This window comes from Podarcis tiliguerta, assembly GCF_965153285.1.
Source record: "Podarcis tiliguerta genome assembly, chromosome: 7".
Taxonomy (NCBI): domain Eukaryota; kingdom Metazoa; phylum Chordata; class Lepidosauria; order Squamata; family Lacertidae; genus Podarcis; species Podarcis tiliguerta.
This window is the reverse complement of record NC_139540.1, coordinates 45,990,932-46,013,162: the sequence shown is the minus strand read 5'-3', so window position 1 is coordinate 46,013,162 and position 22,231 is coordinate 45,990,932. Positions and strand designations below refer to the sequence as shown.

The 22,231-nt window shown below is 40.7% G+C and overlaps 1 protein-coding gene across 11 annotated transcripts in view; it reads left to right on the top strand.

Moving 5' to 3' along the window:
• The window catches only part of DLGAP1 (DLG associated protein 1), a 286,294-nt gene that overhangs the window by 203,258 nt on the left and 60,805 nt on the right, over positions 1-22,231 (top strand). For all 11 annotated transcript variants that reach the window (XM_083450106.1, XM_083450100.1, XM_083450104.1 and 8 more), the window contains 2 exons: positions 12,185-12,362; positions 16,554-16,794. In XM_083450106.1, coding sequence (XP_083306232.1) covers positions 12,185-12,362; positions 16,554-16,794 — 419 coding nt within the window. The remainder of the gene's footprint in view (positions 1-12,184; positions 12,363-16,553; positions 16,795-22,231) is intronic.

Here is a 22,231-nt window from a genome sequence, read left to right as displayed (position 1 = left end):
CTTCTGGAGAGGAAGGAGCGTATAGTCATACCTCATGTTATGTTTGCTTCATGTTACTTTTTTTCAGGTTGCGTCCCGCAGCAACCCGGAAGTACCGGAAAGGGTTACTTCCTGGTTTCGCCACTCATGCATGCACAGTAGCACTAAATCGTGCTTCACGCATGTGCACAAACACAAAATCGCACCTGTGCAGATATGGCACTTCAGGTTGCGGCCTTTTCACGTTGTGAATGGGCCTCCGGAACGGATCCCGTTCGCAACTAGAGGTACCACTGTATAGTACTTCCTGTTCCTCTCTCTCTTCCTTTGACCAGCACTGGATGTAGACTTGCTCCAGCTTTAGGCACATACCTGAAGTTTGTTACACTGTAAATATAAGTATTTTACCTGCATGGTTTTTACTGCTGTCATGTCTGTGGAGCAATGCAAGATTATAAGTAAGTAAGTCATATTTTTACACTTCCTTCCCAGGCTGTTGTCTGATTCTTTGTGAAGTGGGGTAAGAAGGCAGAAGCCAGCTTAATTCATAGCTGGACTTGCTCAAAACAAGGTTTTACAACCTAATTCCTATGTTTTTAATTCTGCTTCCAAGGATGGAATTTTGAAACTCTGTTCAACCCACACACATGGGTGCCTGGAGGGATAAATTACAGTTAATATATCCTGTCCTACCCATTAAAAGCCATCCCACAAAATCAGCACACTTTAGGGGGCAATCATGGCTACTAATGCCTTCTTCGACACAATGAACAATGACCAGAACTATATTATTTTCACCTAGTAGTCAGTCAAAAGAATTCTTGATAATTATGCAAAAGGCAACAGATTGGTTGCCAACAGACCATCTGAAAAGACATGGGCTGCATACATATTATGCAGTACATTTAATGTACTGTATATGCCCCCCCCCCCAAGAATTCTCCTTAAGGAAGACCTCACTGGACCCATGATTATAAATGATTATCACCCAGTGGCAGATGCCCAACCACTTTGGCAAGGTGCTCAAGAAATGGATGCTATGTTTGGTGAGCCAATGGTATAAGGAGGGCTTCTTTAGGATTTGCAGGGCCTAGTGTAAGTTGGAGAGAAACTTCCAATTTAGCAGCCTGACTAAAAATGTTCATGAATCCATCAGGAGGGGAAAGCATGGCTGCCAAAATCCCTATGCTTACTAGTTGGCTTGGGGGGGGTAGTGGGTAGCAGAGGCTGCAGGGCCAAGTGAATAGGAATCCTCTGTTTCTACTGCCACCATCTCTCTAGCAATTAGCTAAAAGGGTTGGGCAGGGAGATCTTTAAGCAGGCTGTGGCTGTGGGCAGGGCTTCCTGAGGCAGTGAGGCATAGGCTGCGTAGCATTCAAGACACCTGCTCATTTATGCATTATTGAAATTCTGAAAATGCAAGAGTTTTCTTCTTCTTCAGTCTTCTGCTTGTGAGAAATACATTGTGAAGTATATATTTCCATGGAGATGCTGCTGTACTTGCCCAAGCAAATATGAACATAGTGTTACAAGCCACCCCAATATCTCCCTAGCAGCTGGATGAAATTATAGAGGTTGCAGGCATGCGACCGAGGGTTAGTGTTTCCTTTGAAAAATTATGCAGAGGCTAGTGTCTTTCTGATATATGGCTTATTTACACATATATACAACCTGGAGCTTTCAGTGGAGGAAATCATGGCGGCAACAATAAGCCCAGCACCATTCTTTCTTTCTCTGCAACCTCTCTTGCACTGCAGGGCACAACCCACCATAATGGTTCCCTCTGTGCTTGCTGGTTATATTACCCTAGCCCTAACCCCATAGCCTAAATTCTGGTCTCTCTTTTAACCCAGGGGAATATCCCTCCTTTGATGTGCTAGAGCTCATTACTAGAGTGGATTAGCTTGTCGCACCTATTCACACTTAGCCCTTGAGAGAGGGAGGAAACCAATACATTTGCAAATGAGATTTGCCCTTTTCATCCCTTTGTGTTGCCTAAATGGCTTATCCCCTTCATGGATCACTGCCTTTAAACTGAAGAAAATAGGAAAAACCACTGGGCTGGTAAGATACAATCTAAGTCAAATCCCTTATGAATACACAGTGGAAGTGAGGAACAGGTTTAAGGATTTAGATTTGGTGGACAGAGTGCCTGAAGAACTATGGATGGAGGCTCGTAACATTATACAGGAGGCAGCAACGAAAACCATCCCAATGAAAAGGAAATGCAAGAAAGCAAAGTGGCTGTCCAACGAGGCCTTACAAATAGTGGGGGAGAGAAGGCAAGCAAAATACGAGGGAGATAGTGAAAGATACAGGAAATTGAATGCAGATTTCCAAAAAATAGCAAGGAGAGACAAGAAGGCCTTCTTAAACGAGCAATGCAAAGAAATAGAGGAAAACAATAGAATGGGGAAAACCAGAGATCTGTTCAAGAAAATTGGAGATATGAAAGGAACATTTCGTACAAAGATTACCATAATAAAAGACAAAAGTGGAAAGGACCTAACAGAAGCAGAAGACATCAAGAAGAGGTGGCAAGAATATACAGAGGAACTATACCAGAAAGAAATGGATATCTCGTATACCCCAGGTAGTGTGGTTGCTGACCTTGAGCCAGGCATCCTGGGGAGTGAAGGCAAATGGGCCTTAGAAAGCACTGCTAATAACAAGGCCAGTGGAAGTGATGATATTCCAGCTGAACTATTTAAAATTTTAAAAGATGATGCTGTTAAGGTGCTACACTCAATATGCAAGCAAATTTGGAAAACTCAGCAGTGGCCAGAGGATTGGAGAAGATCAGTCTACATCCCAATCCCAAAGAAGGGCAGTGCCAAAAAATGCTCCAACTACCGCACATTTGCACTCATTTCACACGCTAGCAAGGTTATGCTTAAAATTCTACAAGGCAGGCTTAAGCAGTATGTGGACCGAGAACTCCCAGAAGTGCAAGCTGGATTTCGAAGGGGCAGAGGAACCAGAGACCAAATTGCAAACATGCGCTGGATTATGGAGAAAGCTAGAGAGTTCCAGAAAGACGTCTACTTCTGCTTCATTGACTATGCAAAAGCCTTTGACTGTGTCGACCACAGCAAAATATGGCAAGTTCTTAAAGAAATGGGAGTGCCTGATCACATCATCTGTCTCCTGAGAAATCTCTATGTGGGACAAGAAGCTACAGTTAGAACTGGATATGGAACAACTGACTGGTTCAAAATTGGGAAAGGAGTACAGCAAGGCTGTATACTGTCTCCCTGGTTATTTAACTTATATGCAGAATTCATCATGCGAAAGGCTGGGCTGGATGAATCCCAAGCCGAAATTAAGATCACCGGAAGAAATATCAACAACCTCAGATATGCAGACGACACAACCTTGATGGCAGAAAGTGAAGACGAATTAAAGAACCTTTTAATGAGGGTGAAAGAGGAGAGCGCAAAATATGGTCTGAAGCTCAACATCAAAAAAACGAAGATCACGGCCACTGGTCCCATCACCTCCTGGCAAATAGAAGGGGAGGAAATGGAGGCAGTGAGAGATTTTACTTTCTTGGGCTCCATGATAACTGCAGATGGTGACAGCAGTCATGAAATTAAAAGACGCCTGCTCCTTGGGAGAAAGGCAATGGCAAACCTAGACAGCATCTTAAAAAGCAGAGACATCACCTTGCCAACAAAGGTCCGTATAGTTAAAGCCATGGTTTTCCCAGTAGTGATGTATGGAAGTGAGAGCTGGACCATAAAGAAGGCTGATCGCCGAAGAATTGATGCTTTTGAATTATGGTGCTGGAGGAGACTCTTGAGAGTCCCATGGACTGCAAGGAGATCATATGCATCCATTCTTAAGGAAATCAGCCCTGAGTGCTCACTGGAAGGACAGATCCTGAAGCTGAGGCTCCAATACTTTGGCCACCTCATGAGAAGAGAAGACTCCCTGGAAAAGACCCTGATGTTGGGAAAGATTGACGCACAAGGAGAAGGGGACAACAGAGGACAAGATGGTTGGACAGTGTTCTCGAAGCCACAAACATGAGTCTGACCAAACTGCAGGAGGCAGTGGAAGACAGGAGTGCCTGGCGTGCTCTGGTCCATGGGGTCATGAAGAGCCGGACACGACTAAACGACTAAACAACAACAAAATGGCTTATCTCCAAGGGGTCACCTCACGAGGAAATTACCTGAGTTAATTAGCTGCTACACTTGTTGATTCTATGGGATTATAATGTCCAACACACAACCCAGGAAGTGTGCCTAGGTTATTCACATATTAACAGTAGCTAACCCACATCTCAAATCCACATGACCTATTACAAGTCCTAACATACCAATTAAATCTGAACATTTATTAAACCCAAGCATTTAGCACCCACAGATCTGTAACAATATGCAGATATAGAATGAGATCAAGAAGTCAGCTGAGATCCAAGAAAACAGGATGCTAGAAATTTTGATTTCTAACATTTTTACATGGCTGAAGCATTGGTGGCTGCGCTGAAAACATTATCTGACCATAAATGTATTTTTCTGATTAGCAACCATTATTTTTCTGATTTGCAACCATAGCAGCAGGCACAGTATTAATTTTCAAGCACTGTAATACATTTATATTCTTTGCAGAGTGGTATGTGGTATTTGTTACAGTATTTGCTTTTTTAAAAGAGTTTTAAAAAATATTCAATAATTTTCTAGTTTGTATATGAAGTGGGTGTTATCCAGTAGTGTAAACACCCACTTCATATACAAACTAGAAAATTCCTTGATATTGCTAAACAAAGATCACAAAAAACAAAAATATTATTGGTTGTTTAAAGGATTTTAAAACTGGCTTTGAAAAGAAATGAAACTGTAAATAATCTTCGGTTGTCAGGGCTATTATCCTGACATACCATAATACCTGGTAAGGCTATTGCTTGTGATCCCAAAGCTATGCCTATGGGAGTCCACAGAGTCCAGCTAATTTTAATTGATTTTGTCATCTGTGAGCGCTTGCAGCCTTGTCCAGAACAATCCCTGGAACCTCTTTTTTATTTTAATGAAACCAGATTGGCAGCCATGTTTGTTTTTTACTCAGCAGGGTGACAGGGAAGCTTTCTGTACTTTACATGTTTTGAGAGCTGTCTCTAATATGAAAGAACTCTATGTCTGACTGTCTGTCTGTCTGTCTGTCTCTCTCTTTCTCTCTGCATATCTGGCAGGTAGCACTGCAAATCTTCAGCAATAATATTTTGCTTTGATGCAATTTTGAATAATGTCTTAATGCATGCTCACCTTTACCCTGTCAGGAATACTACCCTGCAAACAATCCTGGAATTAAGTTCAAGGACATTATTATTATTATTATTATTATTATTATTTTCACACCAAAAATAGTGATAATGAGGTCTGTGTTAATTAGGCACTTGCCTGCCAAACTCCCCTTTCAGTAATAATTCAGAATCTTCTTGTGATCTTTTGTTTGGCAAAATTGAAGAATTGCAAGTGTAAAATAACTCCCAGGACCTCATGCATCTTGCTTTCATTCCTCCCCAAATTAAAACTGAAGTGACATTTCCCCCTAGTATGCTGAGATAATTTTTGGTTCCGGGCTGTTTCTTTTTTACTTCAACAAATACAATGTTTTTCAGGAGAAGTTTCAAAATGGCATTTGTCATTGACGTAAAATATTTAAATAATTACTAAATAATACCATAAATAATGCAGCTGAATTATTAAGGCACCCCAAATAACAGATGAATAAGAAGCGATTTTTTTAGCAGTGGGACATGAAAAGTTTTTGTTTGAAGAGAGCATGGGTATCATTCAGTAAAGACTCTCTAAGGCATTATATAGACAATGATTTTGGAAATTGGCCTGCTCTGTGATCTCTGGTCAAGTATATTTGCAGGTTTTTGTAGTGCTCCAAGCAATAAAAACTTGGGTTTTTATCTTCCTCATGTTGCCAAGAAGATGGAATAATATTTTTTTCTTAGTGGTATCAGATATACTTTACAAAATGTTACTTGAAATAAATACAGTGGTACCTCGCAAGACGAATGCCTCGCAAGACGAAAAACTCGCAAGACGAAAGAGTTTTTTGTTTTTTGAGTTGCTTCGCAAGACGAATTTCCCTATGGGCTTGCTTCGCAAGACAAAAACGTCTTGCGCCTTTTTCTTAAAACCGTCAATGCATTCCTATTGGAAACCGTCAATGCATTTCCTATGGGAAACCGTGCTTCGCAAGACGAAAAATTCACAAGACGAAAAAACTCGCAGAACGAATTAATTTCGTCTTGCGAGGCACCACTGTACATTAAATGCTTAATTAAATGCTTAAATAACACTTTATACAAGAGCTTCTTTATGGCCACCATATAATTTCCTTTAGTGCAGCCTTTCCCAGCTTTCAGATGGACTACATCTCCCATCAATCCCAGCTGACATGTCTGAAAGGCATCAGGCTGGGGAAGACTTCTTGAAAACTGTAAAAGTACGGATTGTTAAAGAAAAGTTAACTCCAAAGGGATTGGGATATTGAAGATCCTTGTTTCACTCTCCACCCCCCACTGACCAAATCACACAGAGAATAATATTGGGGGATTTTGTTCTTTTCATTGCAAGCAACTTTAATAGCTTCTTGTTCCATAAAATGATCCACCAAAGTTAATTACAGTGGTACCTCGGATTACATATGCTTCAGGTTACATACGCTTCAGGTTACAGACTTTGCTAACCCAGAAATAGTGCTTCAGGTTAAGAACTTTGCTTCAGGATGAGAACAGAAATCGCGTGGCGGGGGCGTGGCAGTAGCAGAAGGCCCCATTAGCTAAAGTGGTGCTTCTGGTTAAGAACAGTTTCAGGTTAAGTACGGACCTCCGGAACGAATTAAGTACTTAACCCGAGGTACCACTGTATAGTGTAAGAGCACTAGAAGGTAGAGGTTGCTTGCCCAGCATCTGCCACATCTTAAAAAGAACAGAAGCAATACACCTAGATTGAGAGTATTTTTGAAGGTAGCATAAAACAAGAGAAGTGGGAAGACTGATTTGAACAAAGGGGTACAAATGGGGGGGGGGGAATTGTTTCCCTTCTGTTCCTGTCTCTCCTTGAAATCTCCCATGCAACCGTAAGGAAGGTGATTCCATGTAGGGCTTTTGTTTTTCTCTTGTGAAATAGCAATACGTGCGACTCTGAACTTCCACAGGGGTAATGTTCCAGGGATTGTGTATGAAGCCAAAATTGTGTATGGTCATAACACATTAGCTTCAATGTTGGGTGGAATTGCCAAAGTTATTTTCCCCAGAACCCTGCCCCCTTTCCTTTTTTAAATTGCCAAGTGCATAAAGTTGAATGTGCACAAGTTAAATGCATGTAAGTTGCAAGTTGTTACCTGTGTAGTACAAGTCTGTGTCAAGGTCCAAGAGGGTTGATAAAGATCTCTTACGTTTTCATATAGAGGAGTTTATAGATTGTTTTCAGAAGGTTCTTTAACCTCAAGTACAAATTGCAGGAGGGTCATTGGCAGCCATTAATCCTTTCGCTTCATTTGCTACTGACAAAATTATAGCATAATACAAAACATGATACAAAACTTTTTTTTTTAATTTTGTAAATCTATACCTTGGTTTTTAGAACTATTTGCATCAGAGCAAAATATTATTCCTGAAGGTTTGCAGTACTAACTGCCAGATAATCAGAGAGAGAGAGAGAGAGAGAGAGAGAGAGAGAGAGAGTTCTTTCATATTGGAGACAGCTCTCCAAAACTATTTTTATCTGAGAGATAAAAGATACAAGTCCCTATATTTTATATCATATCATATATCATCTCTGGAGAGAAAAAGCAGCCTTTAGTTGCATGTAGTTTTCGCCTTAATGTAAATGCTCCCTTGTAACTCTTGCCATTCCTTTTGAGATGTTTGTTTACATTATTTACATTCAGGACAGTATGCTCCTCTTCTGCATACCTTTAAAGTGCTTGTGAGGCATATTCTGCATTTGCCATAGTTTGACCTGCATGCTGAGTGTTGAAAGGATGAGCAGTTAAGACATGAGCAGATGGTCCCTTGCAATTCCAGGGAGGATAGACAGAACAGATTTTAAAGGTTAAACAAAAGTGTGATGTTCCTGCTTCAAGAACAGTTTCCTCTCTGGATACTTTTAGACAGCATGTTTGTAATTGGCTCCCACAAAAGACACCCACAGCAGGGAATTATTCAGGCATATATCTGTAGCTGTGGCGTCTTGACAATCCACATTAGATGCCCCTGTAGACTCAGCTTTGGGCTAAACATTTGACTATTGAGCAGCTACTGAAGAAATTAGTCAAATATTTGAGGCTGTAGTAATATGGTAAGGGGGGAAAAACCAAAATACTAGTTGAATGTCAAGGGTGGTTCCATAAATGCTTTGTACAGGGTTCTTCTCTACATTTCTTCCTTCATTGGGTGTCGGATCAGTCATTAGCCTCTCTTTTCTTGCAGGACTTCAATGAATAGTATGTTCAGTGATTAGATTCGGTGGAATACATATTCATCATACTGCACAGACTTCTTCCTAGAGGAGTGTTCTCCTTAGCTGGATTTCAAGTCATGAGCTTGGGTGTGAATCATCTTCTCAAGCCCAACTTTTTCACACTGGTTCTCCTAAAAGTTAGGGGGTTCAGATGAACCCAGCCATATGTTAAAAGAATGTAAGAGAGCATCACATGAGCTGGTCCCACCGCTGATGCAACTGGTGGCCACCATTATCCTCACCTGTGCAAAGGAGTCCTGTGCACATATTGACATACACATGTAGACTTCCTCCATAGAAGTCCCTTTGCATAGTCAAGCTCTTGTGTATAGGCCTCCTCTTCTCATATTTGCTGAATTGATTGGCTGAGGGCCTGATCACTTAACATCACCCCACTTTCTCCCTCAATCCTTAAGAGAGTTCATTTGATCACTCTGTTGTATGAAGCCAGCATGACTAGTAAACTTGAGGCTTATTCCAGCTATTGTGTCTTTTGTTGCTCTGGAAAGTTCTGCACTTCTGGAAAGTTTTGGGCTCTTCAAATGATTACTTGACAATTTTCTTGGGGTGAAGGCAGACATTCATTTTAAAGTGAGTTGGGAGTAGTTTGAATATACATTTTCTGCGTTCTGATTTCATTTCAGGAGAGATAAAATGTGTTCAGACCACCTCCATAATACAGTGCCTATCTTAATTCTTTGGATCCTTGCATGTGTGCACAGGAAAACAGAGAGAGACAAACAGAAATCAATTAATTCCCCCTCTTCTCCCCAACCAGATATAATTCTGTAGCGGAAATGACAAGTGGGCAGAATGATCAACGGTTTTTGAAATGCATTGCAAACAAACATGTTTTTACTTGTCATGGCCACTGATTAGTATGCACATTTTAAAATGCACAATTAGTATGCATATTTGTTCAGGAAATATATGAATTGCAAATGGAAAACTTGATTTAAAACAAAAACTAAATCAGCAATTTAATTTGCTTAGATTTAAATCCTTCCTCTGTCCCAGTGGCAATCCTTTTTTGTTTAGAATATATTTGGGCCATTTCCAGCCATAATTCCATCGTTAATAGTGAATGGGATTTGACCAACAGGTGACGAATAGCCACAGGGCTGGATGTGGCAACTTTATCCTGCCTCCATGCAGCAGCTCTACCAAGCCTACCATCCACCTTCATGATGACACCCAAATACGTTCTAAACAAAACAAAGCCATTGCAACATAGGGAAGATGGATAAAGCTGATGAATGAGTTACAGGGCAGTAGTTTTGGCCTGCCATTTTGCAGCCCTACCAAGTTTTAATCAAGATGCAGAGAAAAAGTTTTTAAGAAAAACAAAAATGTTTCTAATATTTCAGCATTTCTTTCCTGTGCTCTGTTTCCAATGCAAACTGAGGGAGGAGGCTAGAGCCGAATGAGGTCAGGATCCATTGAGGCTGAGCTGCTTTCCCCTCCCTCCCTCCCTCCCTCCCTCCCTCCCTGTAGCCTTCTCCTCATCCCTTGCAGTAGTGCCTTCCATCTGTGCCATCTCACCCTCTCTCCCCATAACCCACCACAGCACAGGCCGGCCACTGTAGTGCTGGTGTGCCTGCACTGACAATGGGGATGCAGCTGAGGAGGCATTTTTGGACTCCAAGGAATGTGTGGCACTGCCTGCAGGCAATGCATTCCTTGGAGGTTGGACGTGCCCACACGCTTTGTGGATCCTGCCTCCCAGGACAGCCACCTCACTTTACCTTGGCTCAAGGGCAGGTGGTCTCTGTTTAAATAATAGAGTGAGCCGGACTCAAAGGCACTTGACAGGTTTCAGTCTCCTGGGATGGTTTGCACCTTCCACCCTCACCTAATCAGTGGTCCTGGATCATTGTTTTGTAGTAACTATCTCTAGGGACTATCTGTGGATTACCTCTGGATTAGCATGTGCCAATCAGCTTTGATGTTTTCCTGAGGAAGTACATCCTCATACAGAACCTCACCCTTTCATGTAAAACTTGGTTCTCACAATTATCTGTACTCTACATTTCCCTGCAGATAGAAGCATATTGATTACCTCCACTTCAGTCTCTTGTATACTTGTCAGAAGAACCTACCCAAGAAACACATTGGTTTCTTTTCACATTCATTTAATGCAACCTTTTACCAGACAAAGCTACTTGGTCATGGGTGTTGTTTCACCTGTGATAACTGGTATCATTGTTCAGTTTGGTTATGTACAGTGGTACCTCGGGTTACAGATGCTTCAGGTTACAGATTCCGCTAACCCAGAAATAGTACCTCGGGTAAAAAACTTTGCTTCAGGATGAGAACAGAAATCGGGCTCCGGTGGCAGCAGGAGACCCCATTAACTAAAATGATACCTCAGGTTAAGAACAGTTTCAGGTTAAGAATGGAACTCCAGAACAAATTAAGTTCTTAACCCGAGGTACCACTGTAGTTTTTAATGTGTTTTATTTATTTTTATGACTACTTTGCTCTGTTTGCAATTATGTAAATCTTTTCATATTGTAAGCCGCCTTGAGCATTGTTTTAACTGTGGAAAGGTGGCATATAAATCAAATGATGATGATGGTGATTGTGATGATCTCCAGTACTTATTGATTCTTCTGTTTTGGATGTATCCCATAATTTAAGAACAGAATGAATCACTAAGTAGCAAAGACCTCATCTACTACCTGTACAAATCATTGCATATGTTATATAAGCTACAATTCATATGCAAGTATAGCTACAAAAGTTTTGCAGGTGTGTGCTGATGACTGCTGTTGTGAGGGGGTAGATAAGCATGCCATGAGCCTTTTGACATGAACTTAGCAAAAGGATACTTTTTTATTTTCAAGCGTAGAAAGACATCAGTGCAAAGGAATAGTAAAAAGGTATTCAGCAAGACAAGTATTCATGGTATAGCCTTTAGAAACATTAATATTTTATATTAATAATGTTTCTAAAACACAGAATTGGCTATTCCATATAATATATGCTACCAAATGTCTATTTCTGCCCCATGTCCTTCAGGAATTGACTTAATATGCCACAGTTTTCATTAGCTGCTCAGTTCTACTGCCTTCCATTTCATCAGTTCAGAATTCCATGGAAGTTACCTCTATGATATTCTTTAAGGGTTCGTGACTTGTTTCTGCAACTGCGCTCCTCTTTATTTCCTCAGAGCAGTGATCAAAATCACAGGAAGATGGATCACACTTTAAGCACTGAATACACTTCGCTTCTCAAAAACTAAAAAATAATGCTTTTTTAAAAGTCAATTTATTTTTATACTTCCCTCACTTAAAAAAAAAAAGAGGCACCTATTGCAGTCTCATTGTGTTAAACTGATGCTATTGCACTGCTTGTCAAGATGCCATGATGGAACTAACCACTTGGGCGGTTATTACAACAAGAAGCCTTGCTTTAGACTGTGCTGTCAATAAGTGTAATGCAGATGATGCTGTTGTGACAGGCTTGTCCTTAGAATTAGAAGGAAGATGACTTGAGCAAATGAACTGGAACAGCCCACTTCCTCTACTGTACTGTACTGAATTTATAAATGACATGAGGATACTTGGTTTTTTTTGTGTGCAGTGTGTGTTGGGGGGCTGTACATTATTTTGCTTGGAACCTATGTTCACTCATGTTGCAAAGCATTGTCAGTGCTGATCAGCAGTTAGAAATGTAGATATGATGGGATGACTTCTTCCTGCTTTTTTTCCTTCAAGGATATCTAGTGAACATTCTCCAAAGCTTCAGATCCGAAGCCACAGTTACTTGAGGGCAGTGAGCGAAGTTTCAATCAATAGGAGTTTGGATAGCCTGGACCCTGCAGCTCTGCTGACTTCTCCCAAATTTCGTTCCCGGAATGAGAGCTACATGAGGGCCATGAGCACTATTAGTCAGGTGAGTGACATGTGTGCAAAACTGAGAAAACAAGGTTGGCATCAGTTGCCAGCCTGAGTAGTTCTCAAGTGAAAGCAAATATGTGATTAATTGCATGGCTAGATTTTTTTAAAACACTTGTTTAAAACCAAATCCTCAGTATTCCATCCTACTCATGATGGGGGTATGCTGATAGAAACAGGCTGGATTTAAATGGGTGGGTTGACCAGGGGCAGCAAACAGGTTTAACCACCACCTGAATGTAGTTTATAATTGTGCTCCTTCACTATTTTCCACTTTACTTTCCTTGAAATGTTCACAGTTGCCATTTACATCTACAGTCGTACCTTGGAAGTCAAACAGAATCTGTTCCAGAAGTCTGTTTGACTTCCAAAATGTTCATAAACCAAAGTGTGGCTTCTGATTGGCTTCAGGAAGCTCCTGCAGCCAATCAAAAGCCACAGAAGCCCCATTGGATGTTTGGGTTCCAAAGAACATTCGCCAGTCAGAACACTCATTTCCGGGTTTGCGGTGTTTGGGAGCCAAAACGTCCGAGTACCAAGGCGTTTGGGATCCAAGGTAGGAATGTATTAAGAAAAGTAAACCACTTTGATGAAAAGTTTTGTAGTTAGTGCAGGACAAGCCACAGATGGTGGCGCTCCAGGGAAATAGGTATATTTGGTTCCCCCTCCATTTGTTCATCTTTTAGATAACTTGCTTCTTTATTCCATTTGTAGCCCATTTCAAGACTGATTTGCATGCATGTTTGATCAGTATAATATAAAGTGGAAAATTTCCATGCATGGATCTGTTCAGACTCTCACATTAGCTGAATGGGCAGTGATGCCACAAATATTCCCACAGTTATTGTTTCTAAAAACAACAACAACCAAGGTTAATGCAACACTGGCTGCGTGGGTAAGTGTTGCCAACTTTACAAGTAAAAATGAACCGTTTCAGCCATGGAGTGAGTTGTTGAATAGGTAGCCTCAGGCAGATTCTCTCCCTGTGATCACACACACACACACAACCCAGCACCCCATCCCTGGGTAATTTGAAATATGTTTGAGACTTCCTCCCAAAGTATGAGCTTTTCTCCTTGAGAAAATGATGCACCCAGTTGAAGTTACTATGAACAGAGTCAACCTAGATGCCTTCCTTCTTATCTGAGCTCCTTTCATTGAATACATACATACATATTTTAAATCTATGCTGCCTTTCCACAGTTGAAACCATGCTCAAGGCAGCTTACAACATGGAATATTTATATATAAGTGCAACACAACAAAAGAGGTCATAAAGAATATAACATGAAAAACAAAACACAACCAAACTGAACAATTTCCACATGAATCACAAAATTTAAAGATACAAAACACCGACAGTAAAATGCCCACCCAAGAAAAGCCAACCAGTCAAACAACACCCCAGCCCAAAAGTCTGTTCAGCAGCCTCAGTTTTTGTAGCTGGAGTCAGTCAGGGCCCTGCCTTCCCACGCCAGGTGGGGAAAGGCCTGCAAGGTAGCGAGCAGGTCTTTCAGGACTCTCAGCCAAGATGGAATATACCTGGGATCTCGATACACCAGCAGCACAAGCCCAAAACTACAAGAGTACAAATGTTGAAGCCTTGTGATTTTCCCCTCAATTATTTTGTGTGGCTTACTTTCACTATCTGAAGTTTTCATAACAATGTGCCATATTCATCATTGTTCACCCTTGTTGTGCTTGTTTTATGTCTAGATTTTAATTATTTTGTTTTTGTTAATTTCTTTGCCCCCGCACTCGAAAGGTAAATAAATGATAAAAATAAAATACTTAAGTAAAGTTTTAAAGATATTTAGTTGCAATACATTTATAGCTTGAAAATAAGTAGCCTGTTAATTATCTGTGGTTGTGTACAGTTACTTGTGATTTCATGTGTCAATACTGTAATATTATCTGTGTATTTTTCTTATGGCTGCAATATGATTCATTCGCTTCCATGTTAAACAGAACAAGCTTATTTTCACCTATGACTGGAGGCTTGGAAAAGCAGATTCCAGCATTTTAAAAGTCAGAGGATAAATGATTCAAATGTATATTTCAAACCTTATCATCAAGACCCTTTCTCTCTCTCTGGGTAGGCTGACACATGGTTTCTGAGTACTTAAAGTTGGCAGTACTAAATGAATTCATTCCTACTTTACCAATACACCCACTTCTAGTGTGGAAGGCGGAAGCTTGAAAGCCAGCTGGCACAAAACAACTGAAGAGAGAGGCATTTTTATTTAAGGAACCGAAGTGTGCGTGCACACATACATATTCGCAAATGGATTCTTCTGTGATGGTGCAGGATAATTTTCCCCTGCTAAGCTACAACCCACCTGTAAACCTTTGGGCCCACAATGTGGTTGCCAGCCTTGCTTTTTGAACACAATGTGACACAACAGCTTATTAAGTGGTTGAATTCTGTTTTGTCTTTGAATAGAAACCATCTGTCAGTCCAGCCCCCCCCCCCCCATCTTGGCTCAAAACTCAGTCATTTAATAGCTGTTTGTGTCACTAGTGGCAATGGTTGGCAGCTTTTAGCTTGCTTGAGGGTTTTTAGAGGATCACTAGTGGGTCTTAGCAGAGCAGTCAGAAATTCTTTCATTGACATTAAGCATTTAGGGCCAAGCTAGATGTTATGGGAAATGTATCATCAAAAGCAACCACATTACATTGCATTTCATTCTCCTTCTACCCCAGGTAACAGATAGAAGTTAAATCCATTGTAACATCATAGCATTTTGTGTCCCTCACTCCTGCATCACAATGTGGGCTGCCAATGATGTTGCTGTGAGACATGGTGCTTGTGGTGAATCAACATTTCTAGATGTTACGGATGGGAAATATAGAAACGGATGTGTGCCAGTCATTTTCAGCAGCAGATATGCATTTTCCATTACATCTTGTTTGGCCCTTTATTATTTGTTTGCTTGCTTGCTTTGAAATTTGGGCCCAGAGGCAAAAGAATCCCAGTTCCTTCCCAGGAAGAACCCATCACATGCAACTTATGGCAAAGGAAAATGCTAACGGGCAGGCAATTAGAGTGTATCTGAGTAAAACATTTGCACGCTGCAAAAGACAGTGAAAGGATGAGAAATGAAACAAGGCCAAGATAATGTGTTCATCAGGGCAGAGTCATGAGCCATTGTGGCTAACATGCTTGACTTGAATGTGGTAAATCCATGTTCAAATCCCCACTGAGTCATATTGAATGATTTTTAGTTCTTAGCTTGTTGTTTTTTATGTAGAAGCATGTTTTATCCAGCAAACACCCCACTAACTCGAGAACCTCTGCCTATATAACAGGACCTCTCCCTCTCCTTTCTTCGGTCCACCTGCACCCACCCCAAAAATCAGCTTTGGGTTTCCCCACAACCCCACAACAAGCAGATTGGAGGCAGGGACAGGAAGCGGAAGTCCCATTGCACAGGCAGAAGACCTTCCACTAGCAGGATGACTTTGCTCAATACAACCCAGTTTGTTTTACTGAAGCTGTGATTTCACGTTTTATACTTTGCATTTTGTCTTATTGGTTGTTTCACCATAATAAACAGCTGACTGAGCAAATTTACATGCTGTTGTGTCAAATGCTTTAATAAAATTCAGGCTATTTAGGCGGCTTAGAAACCAAGTATGATACTCTGGTTGTTGTTTTTTAAAAAAGAAACTTTTAAAAAACCTTTTCTCTCTTCCTCTCTCAAATGATGGTGCTTTGAGATTTTATTCTCTACAAATTTCAGATTAGAAATTATCCTTTTAATTTAATTAAAGCTGACACCAGTGCTGGAATATGACTTTAAAAGCTTGGGGGACTTAACTGTGGCTTTGCATAATTAAGCTTTCAGCTGGTTCTTTGCTACTTTGCCAGGATAGATCTTTTGTGCTTGATATAGGCAGTTTCCACCATATTCTAGACACTAGAGAATAAAAAAATTGCAAAACAGTTAAGCTGATACTCTTTGGTGCTGGATCATGCAAGTGTTTCATCGATATGTATGTATGTTTTGAAAGTTGGAGTGATCCAAGAGGAAATGAGTCTGGTAAAATATATCTTCTTACCTGTTTCGTGATGCTTTATCATGGGGATGTAAAGTTTTGTTCTGTCTTTTCCCCTTTGGTATTAGATGGTAATGCAAGCTAGACGGCTCTGTTGGATATAATTAAACTGCCTTCTCTTTGCCTGCAGGTGAGTGAGATGGAAGTAAATGGTCAGTTTGAATCAGTCTGCGAGTCTGTATTCAGTGAGCTAGAGTCTCAAGCAGTAGAGGCCCTGGATCTGCCAATGCCAGGCTGCTTCCGCATGAGGAGCCACAGCTACGTGAGAGCCATCGAAAAGGGCTGTTCCCAAGATGATGAATGTTTGTCACTGAGGTCCTCATCCCCCCCACGCACAACCACCACTGTGAGGACCATCCAAAGCAGCACTGGTGAGTAACTTACAAAACAAATAAGACAGAATTGGGCTGAACCGAGGTACCATTGAACACTGATTCCCAGCATTGTCCCCAGAGACTGCTCTCAGCCTTCCACTCTTTTGCTTGGAACCCTCATAGGCATTCCCAGAGCAGAAACACTGAGAACAGTGTAATAGCCTCTGGTTTGCTTCCACGGGTATGTTGAGAGATGAGCCGGTCTGGGGAAAAGATGGATTAATGAGGAGAACTGCAGAGAGATAAAGTTGTATATGTGGAGAGGGTGATGGTATGTGTGCTCCAGAAATTTGAAAACTTTATTATTTACCTTTTTTTAAAAAAAGTGAGTACAGTATTTCTCACTAAATACACATTTATTCTTGGCAATTTCCTATCACTTTCATAACACATGTTTCATAACACATGTAAGATGAGTTCCAGATTGCGTCTTCATGCTGTTGGCACACAAACTCAGTGTATGTTTTCTGAATGCCCACATTGTATGTACAATATAGGAATTGCAGCTCTCTGTGTACTGCTGTGCATTAAATGCCTTTCAGACTGAATTTCAGATTATTGTATAGTTGGGAAATGTGCAATATATAGAAATTTTCACACTGACTAGCCCAACAAATGTATGTGAAAGCTGTACAGGGTATGTGACAGCAATATCAGTTATCCCACCCCCAATCTATTCTCAGCATTGCAAGCCTGTGTTTGGTATGTAGAAATCCTTCAAATTGTTTGTTTCAGACAAAAATTGAGCCTGTTGTGATGAACAGAAAACAGGGATAGTTCAGAACAAAAGAAAGGGTTTGTTTGTCTTTCTACTCATCTGTAGGAATGCATGAAGTACTCATACTTGTGTAACTTCTAACTTTTTATATGAGGGATAAATTAGTGTGCAGTCTGGCAATGACCTTGCTCTTTGAAACTCAAATACAAATGCGGAATTTAAAAATGTTTGCGTGATTTCATCATTCAATAATGACACTTCATAGATTCATTGTAAGGTACGTGGTATGCATTATCATCACGATACATTTTTCCATCCAGGCTTTTGGCCTTCAACTTGGAGAGGTTTAAATATTGTGGTCTCTTTTAGTAGGAAGGATATGTTAGACCAGGCATTGGCAAACTCCGGCCCTCCAGATGTTTGAGACTACAATTCCCATCATCCCTGACCACTGGTCCTGTTAGCTAGGGATGATGGGAATTGTAGCAGGTTCAGCAGGAGGCTGTTCAAAGGGACTGGTGGAAGAATTAGGCGGGAGAGATTGTAGTTGCAGTATCACTGCCTCAGAGCCCTTAAACATATAGGCACCATTTACAGCCAAAGGATTTGACAGTCCTGATCAATCGTGCCCAGGTTTAGGAGAGAGGTTGTGGCTGATGAGCTTTGCAAGAGATTTCTGACATTATCAAGGTTTGTTGGATTCAGTGATGCCTTGCAGCAACAGATTTTCATTGAAAGACCTTTTGCAATATATATTTAAAAAACCCATAGTAAAACACTGCTTATATCTTTAAGCAACAAAGCACCTATAAAGTCTCCATTGTGGCTGTTCAAAAGAAAATGTGTGTGATGCCATATGGGTGTGTGTAAAAGGCGGTCATCACCCTAAAACATTTGTTGCTCTTCCCACATCAAAGCAATTGGAAAGAAGAGGATTATTGGCCTGTTACTGTAGAAATATAATTGGAAATGGAAAAGCATAGGTTTTGCTCTAGGCTCCTGTGGACAGAAAATGCTCAAACTGAAATTGCTTAGAGCTTTATAGACTAAACTCATCATGTTGAACTTGGCTCAGAGGGAATAGGAAGTCAATGCAGTTGTTGAAAAATTAGCTTAATACCTTCAGCTTCCTAGCACCACTTAGCAGGGTGGCAGCTGCAATCTGAACCAGATGTGATTGCTGAACGAGCTTCAAGTGCATCCCCATGTGGCTTGCTGCAGTACTTCAGGCCAGAAGTGGCAAAGGCACATAATGTCTGCACCTGAAAGAAAGGGCAGCAGTTGCAAATTTAGTTGCCTTTTCTCAAATGATGAAGTTTCATCACATGCATACAGGCTCAGTCATACTGACTCATGCTTGCCCGGTGCTATCTCCACTGATTCTACCTTCAGTTAAGGACCCCATTAAGACTGCCACCTTTTTGGTTTTTAGGTCTTTTAATTTCTTCATTAACAGGTGAGGAGCGGAGAATCAACAGATGCAGTTTTCCCCATTACTGCATTTCCATGCAGACTTTAAATGAGTTGTGACACAGAAGCTGTGCAGGAAAATGTTGGCAACATTAGGCTCTGCAAAATTGCTCCAAGGAAGTGCTTTCTAGAAATATAGCAGGCAAAGCTATAGTACTAGTCCTAGTGGTCTTGCCATCATTACTGCTTCAGTGTTAAAGAGTGAGCACCAACAGCATCAGAGAAGTGCATCTGGTTTACAATGAAGCGTAAAAGGAACTTGGGCTCGAGCCTGTAACAAAATGGTTATCTGTTTCCACTGAGAGTTAAAATAAATGAATGCAGGAATAGTTCTATACAGGTCTAGCTAAAATAACACAAAACTGAGAGAGATTATATGTGGTAGCCTTCCCCAACTGACATACATTGGCTTTTGGAGATAAGCAAGACAAAGTTTCAAATTTCCTGAAGTGAGAGATTTTCAGTGACTATCCATCATGAATACAATGTGTTGCCATTGAATCTAAAATAGAACAACCTTTCCAAGGTCACCTACTCATTAGTAAGGAGGAATGCGCTTTCAAATCTAGTTTGAAACAACTATATAATGAACCCATGGAGCAGATCACGTCTTGGACTTACATGAAAAGACAGGAGGAACTGAACCATGCAGACTCTTTTGACATACAGTTTTTCAGCTTCCTCTGAACATATCTTAAAATTTTACCCTTACTTTGCATGAAATCTGCAATAAACTATTTTATGCCCTCTCTTTCCCTAGCCACAGATACTGAGTGGAGCAAACGTATTGTAAAGTCCATGAATTTGAACACAACTAGCTTTATTGAATCTGGTGGAGTCAAAGTGTGAGTTGGGGCTCTTTGGGGAAATGTGGATAGTTGCCAGAGAAGGCCTAGGCTCTGTTCTGACATCTCCAGTGGGAGGCAATGACAGTTCACATGGCACAACCTGCCAATCTTCTGAAGGCATAATAACAGCTGTCAAAGTTCCAAAATGCACAACAATCAGCCAGCTGAGCAGAGGGCTGGCAAAGAACTTTGCAGAGCAGTTCTCAAGTGCTAGATAAACAGCTGGCTGTCATGTGCTTGGGAAATGCTGCACAACAAGGCTCTGCAGGCCCTTCCAATCAGCAGTGCCTGCAAAGCTCCTTTTGACCAAGCCATCTTTACGTGGCATCATATTTGATGTCGGGAGTAGACAGGGTGGGTGTGGCTTGCCTAAAATAGCATAGCAGGCCAAATCAGAAGGCCTGGCAGATCAGATCTGACCCATAGACTGGAGATTCTCTACCCCTCATCTAGGCAGCAAAAGGCATTACCACAGTACCAGGGCACCTTGAAGCCAGGCAAAAGCTCTCAAGAGTTCAGAGCAGGACGAGTGAGGAATGTGGCCTTGGGAGAAGCCATCAGTAGGGGAAAGCTTCAGAGGGCCATATTTGGTTGAGATTCCCCCCATGTTCTGCATATTTATCATCAAGCAATAACTTGCAGGTGTTTCAGCACCACGGACAGAATCATACCTCTCCACATAGCAGCAAAGACATTACTTTTTGCTGGTTAAGTCACGCATTCCTCAATGAACCATCCCCTTTTGAGTAATCATGCACATACACAACATAAAGTGTCTCTAAGTTTCTGCTCTGATAGGACTCTGGTTTCAGAAAATGTCCTTCCTTTGGAGATAATTCTTGCAAGCTAGTACTTTTTCAATTTCATCTTTCAGGGCAGACTCTTAATTGATTTTGTTGACCTTTATGTTTCCTGTGTTCCAAAACAGAACACTCTGTTCAAGACAAAAGTGTATCAGTGGTTTCACATAATAGCATTCCATATTCCGTGACTATTCTTAGTGTATTTCTTTGAATGGCTTTCTTTTCTTTTCTTTTCTTTTCTTTTCTTTTCTTTTCTTTTCTTTTCTTTTCTTTGGGTTCCTTTGTAATTGTAGCCACAGACAGGAAAGGTTTCTTTTCCTTTTTTTCTCCTAATGAAGCACCTGCCATGGCTTAACATGTCATAAAATCACTCCAGAAACACCCAGTTCAGGAATCCTGGAGCCAATTCAGTGAGGTATGAAATGATACAGAATAATATAGGATGGCAACAAGATCAGTTTCCCAAAGCAGTCAGCTCTGTAGACTTAGCAGTGGACAACCAAAATTCAGTTTTGTGCAGATGGAAGGGCCTGGCCTTTGGGGGACCAGGGTTTGGGAAAAGAGGTTTGGCTCAGTATCCATAATTATAGTAGTACTTAGGGCCACATTGTAATTGAAATAAAAATATTGTGAATTTTTTAAGAAGTAGATTTAATGCACTCAACACTTCTGCAATGCTTTCCTGTGCATGAATAAGACATTTGAAGTTATCACTGTTTCATCATGTCAGCAATTCCCAATTCAGAGTTCCCATGTTACATATTTATTTACCTGATACAGTGCATACCAGAAATTTTCAGACCTCTTAAATATGACTTTATGCAACAGTCCATAACACTAATTGCCCCAATGAGATGCTGTGGGCTATTGGGTACATGCATTATTAAGCAGTTCTCAGAGCAAACATTTTCATTTGTTTTTGTTATGCCATAAAAGAAAACCCAGAGGAAACCTACAACAACAACAAAAACCGTCATTCTAAATCCCAGAAATGATAAATGTGTCCCTACTCTCCTGCCTTGAAATTGCAACATAGTACACAAGTATAATTTTGAAGCTGTTTCAGATCCCTGCAATAAAAAAGACATAATAAGGTGGTGGGGTTTTTTTTAATAATGCAGAGAGGAAATCCTCTCAGGTTATTGTTTATGCAGGAAAATGTAGCATTATTATTAAAGCTGGAAGTATCCCTAGTTAAAGTCATAACAGACAGATATCTGTTTTATGCTATAGACTTAATTTTGATTAACCCTTTCATCTGATTTCTGCAGATGTTAACCTCGTTCTCAGAACCACATGATAACTGCTGCATAGAGCTGGGTATTTCTTTGAGAGGGAGTAAAATTGTTATATTATATGTAGCCAGTCAACAAGATAACCTCTATGGCTGGAGGAAGCTATAGCTGTTGCAGGTCTATTTATCTTGCCCTAAGATCGTAAACATACCTGAGACTGAAAACATTAGGGCCTCCACCTTCTGGAGGCTATTTGTTCATTCTCTGGTGTGTCCCTCTTTTTGGCAGAGCGGGTGAAGTTTTTGTTCAGTTGGGTTTTTCTGGTTTTGTGTTTTTATGTTTTTGCAAATTATGCTGTTT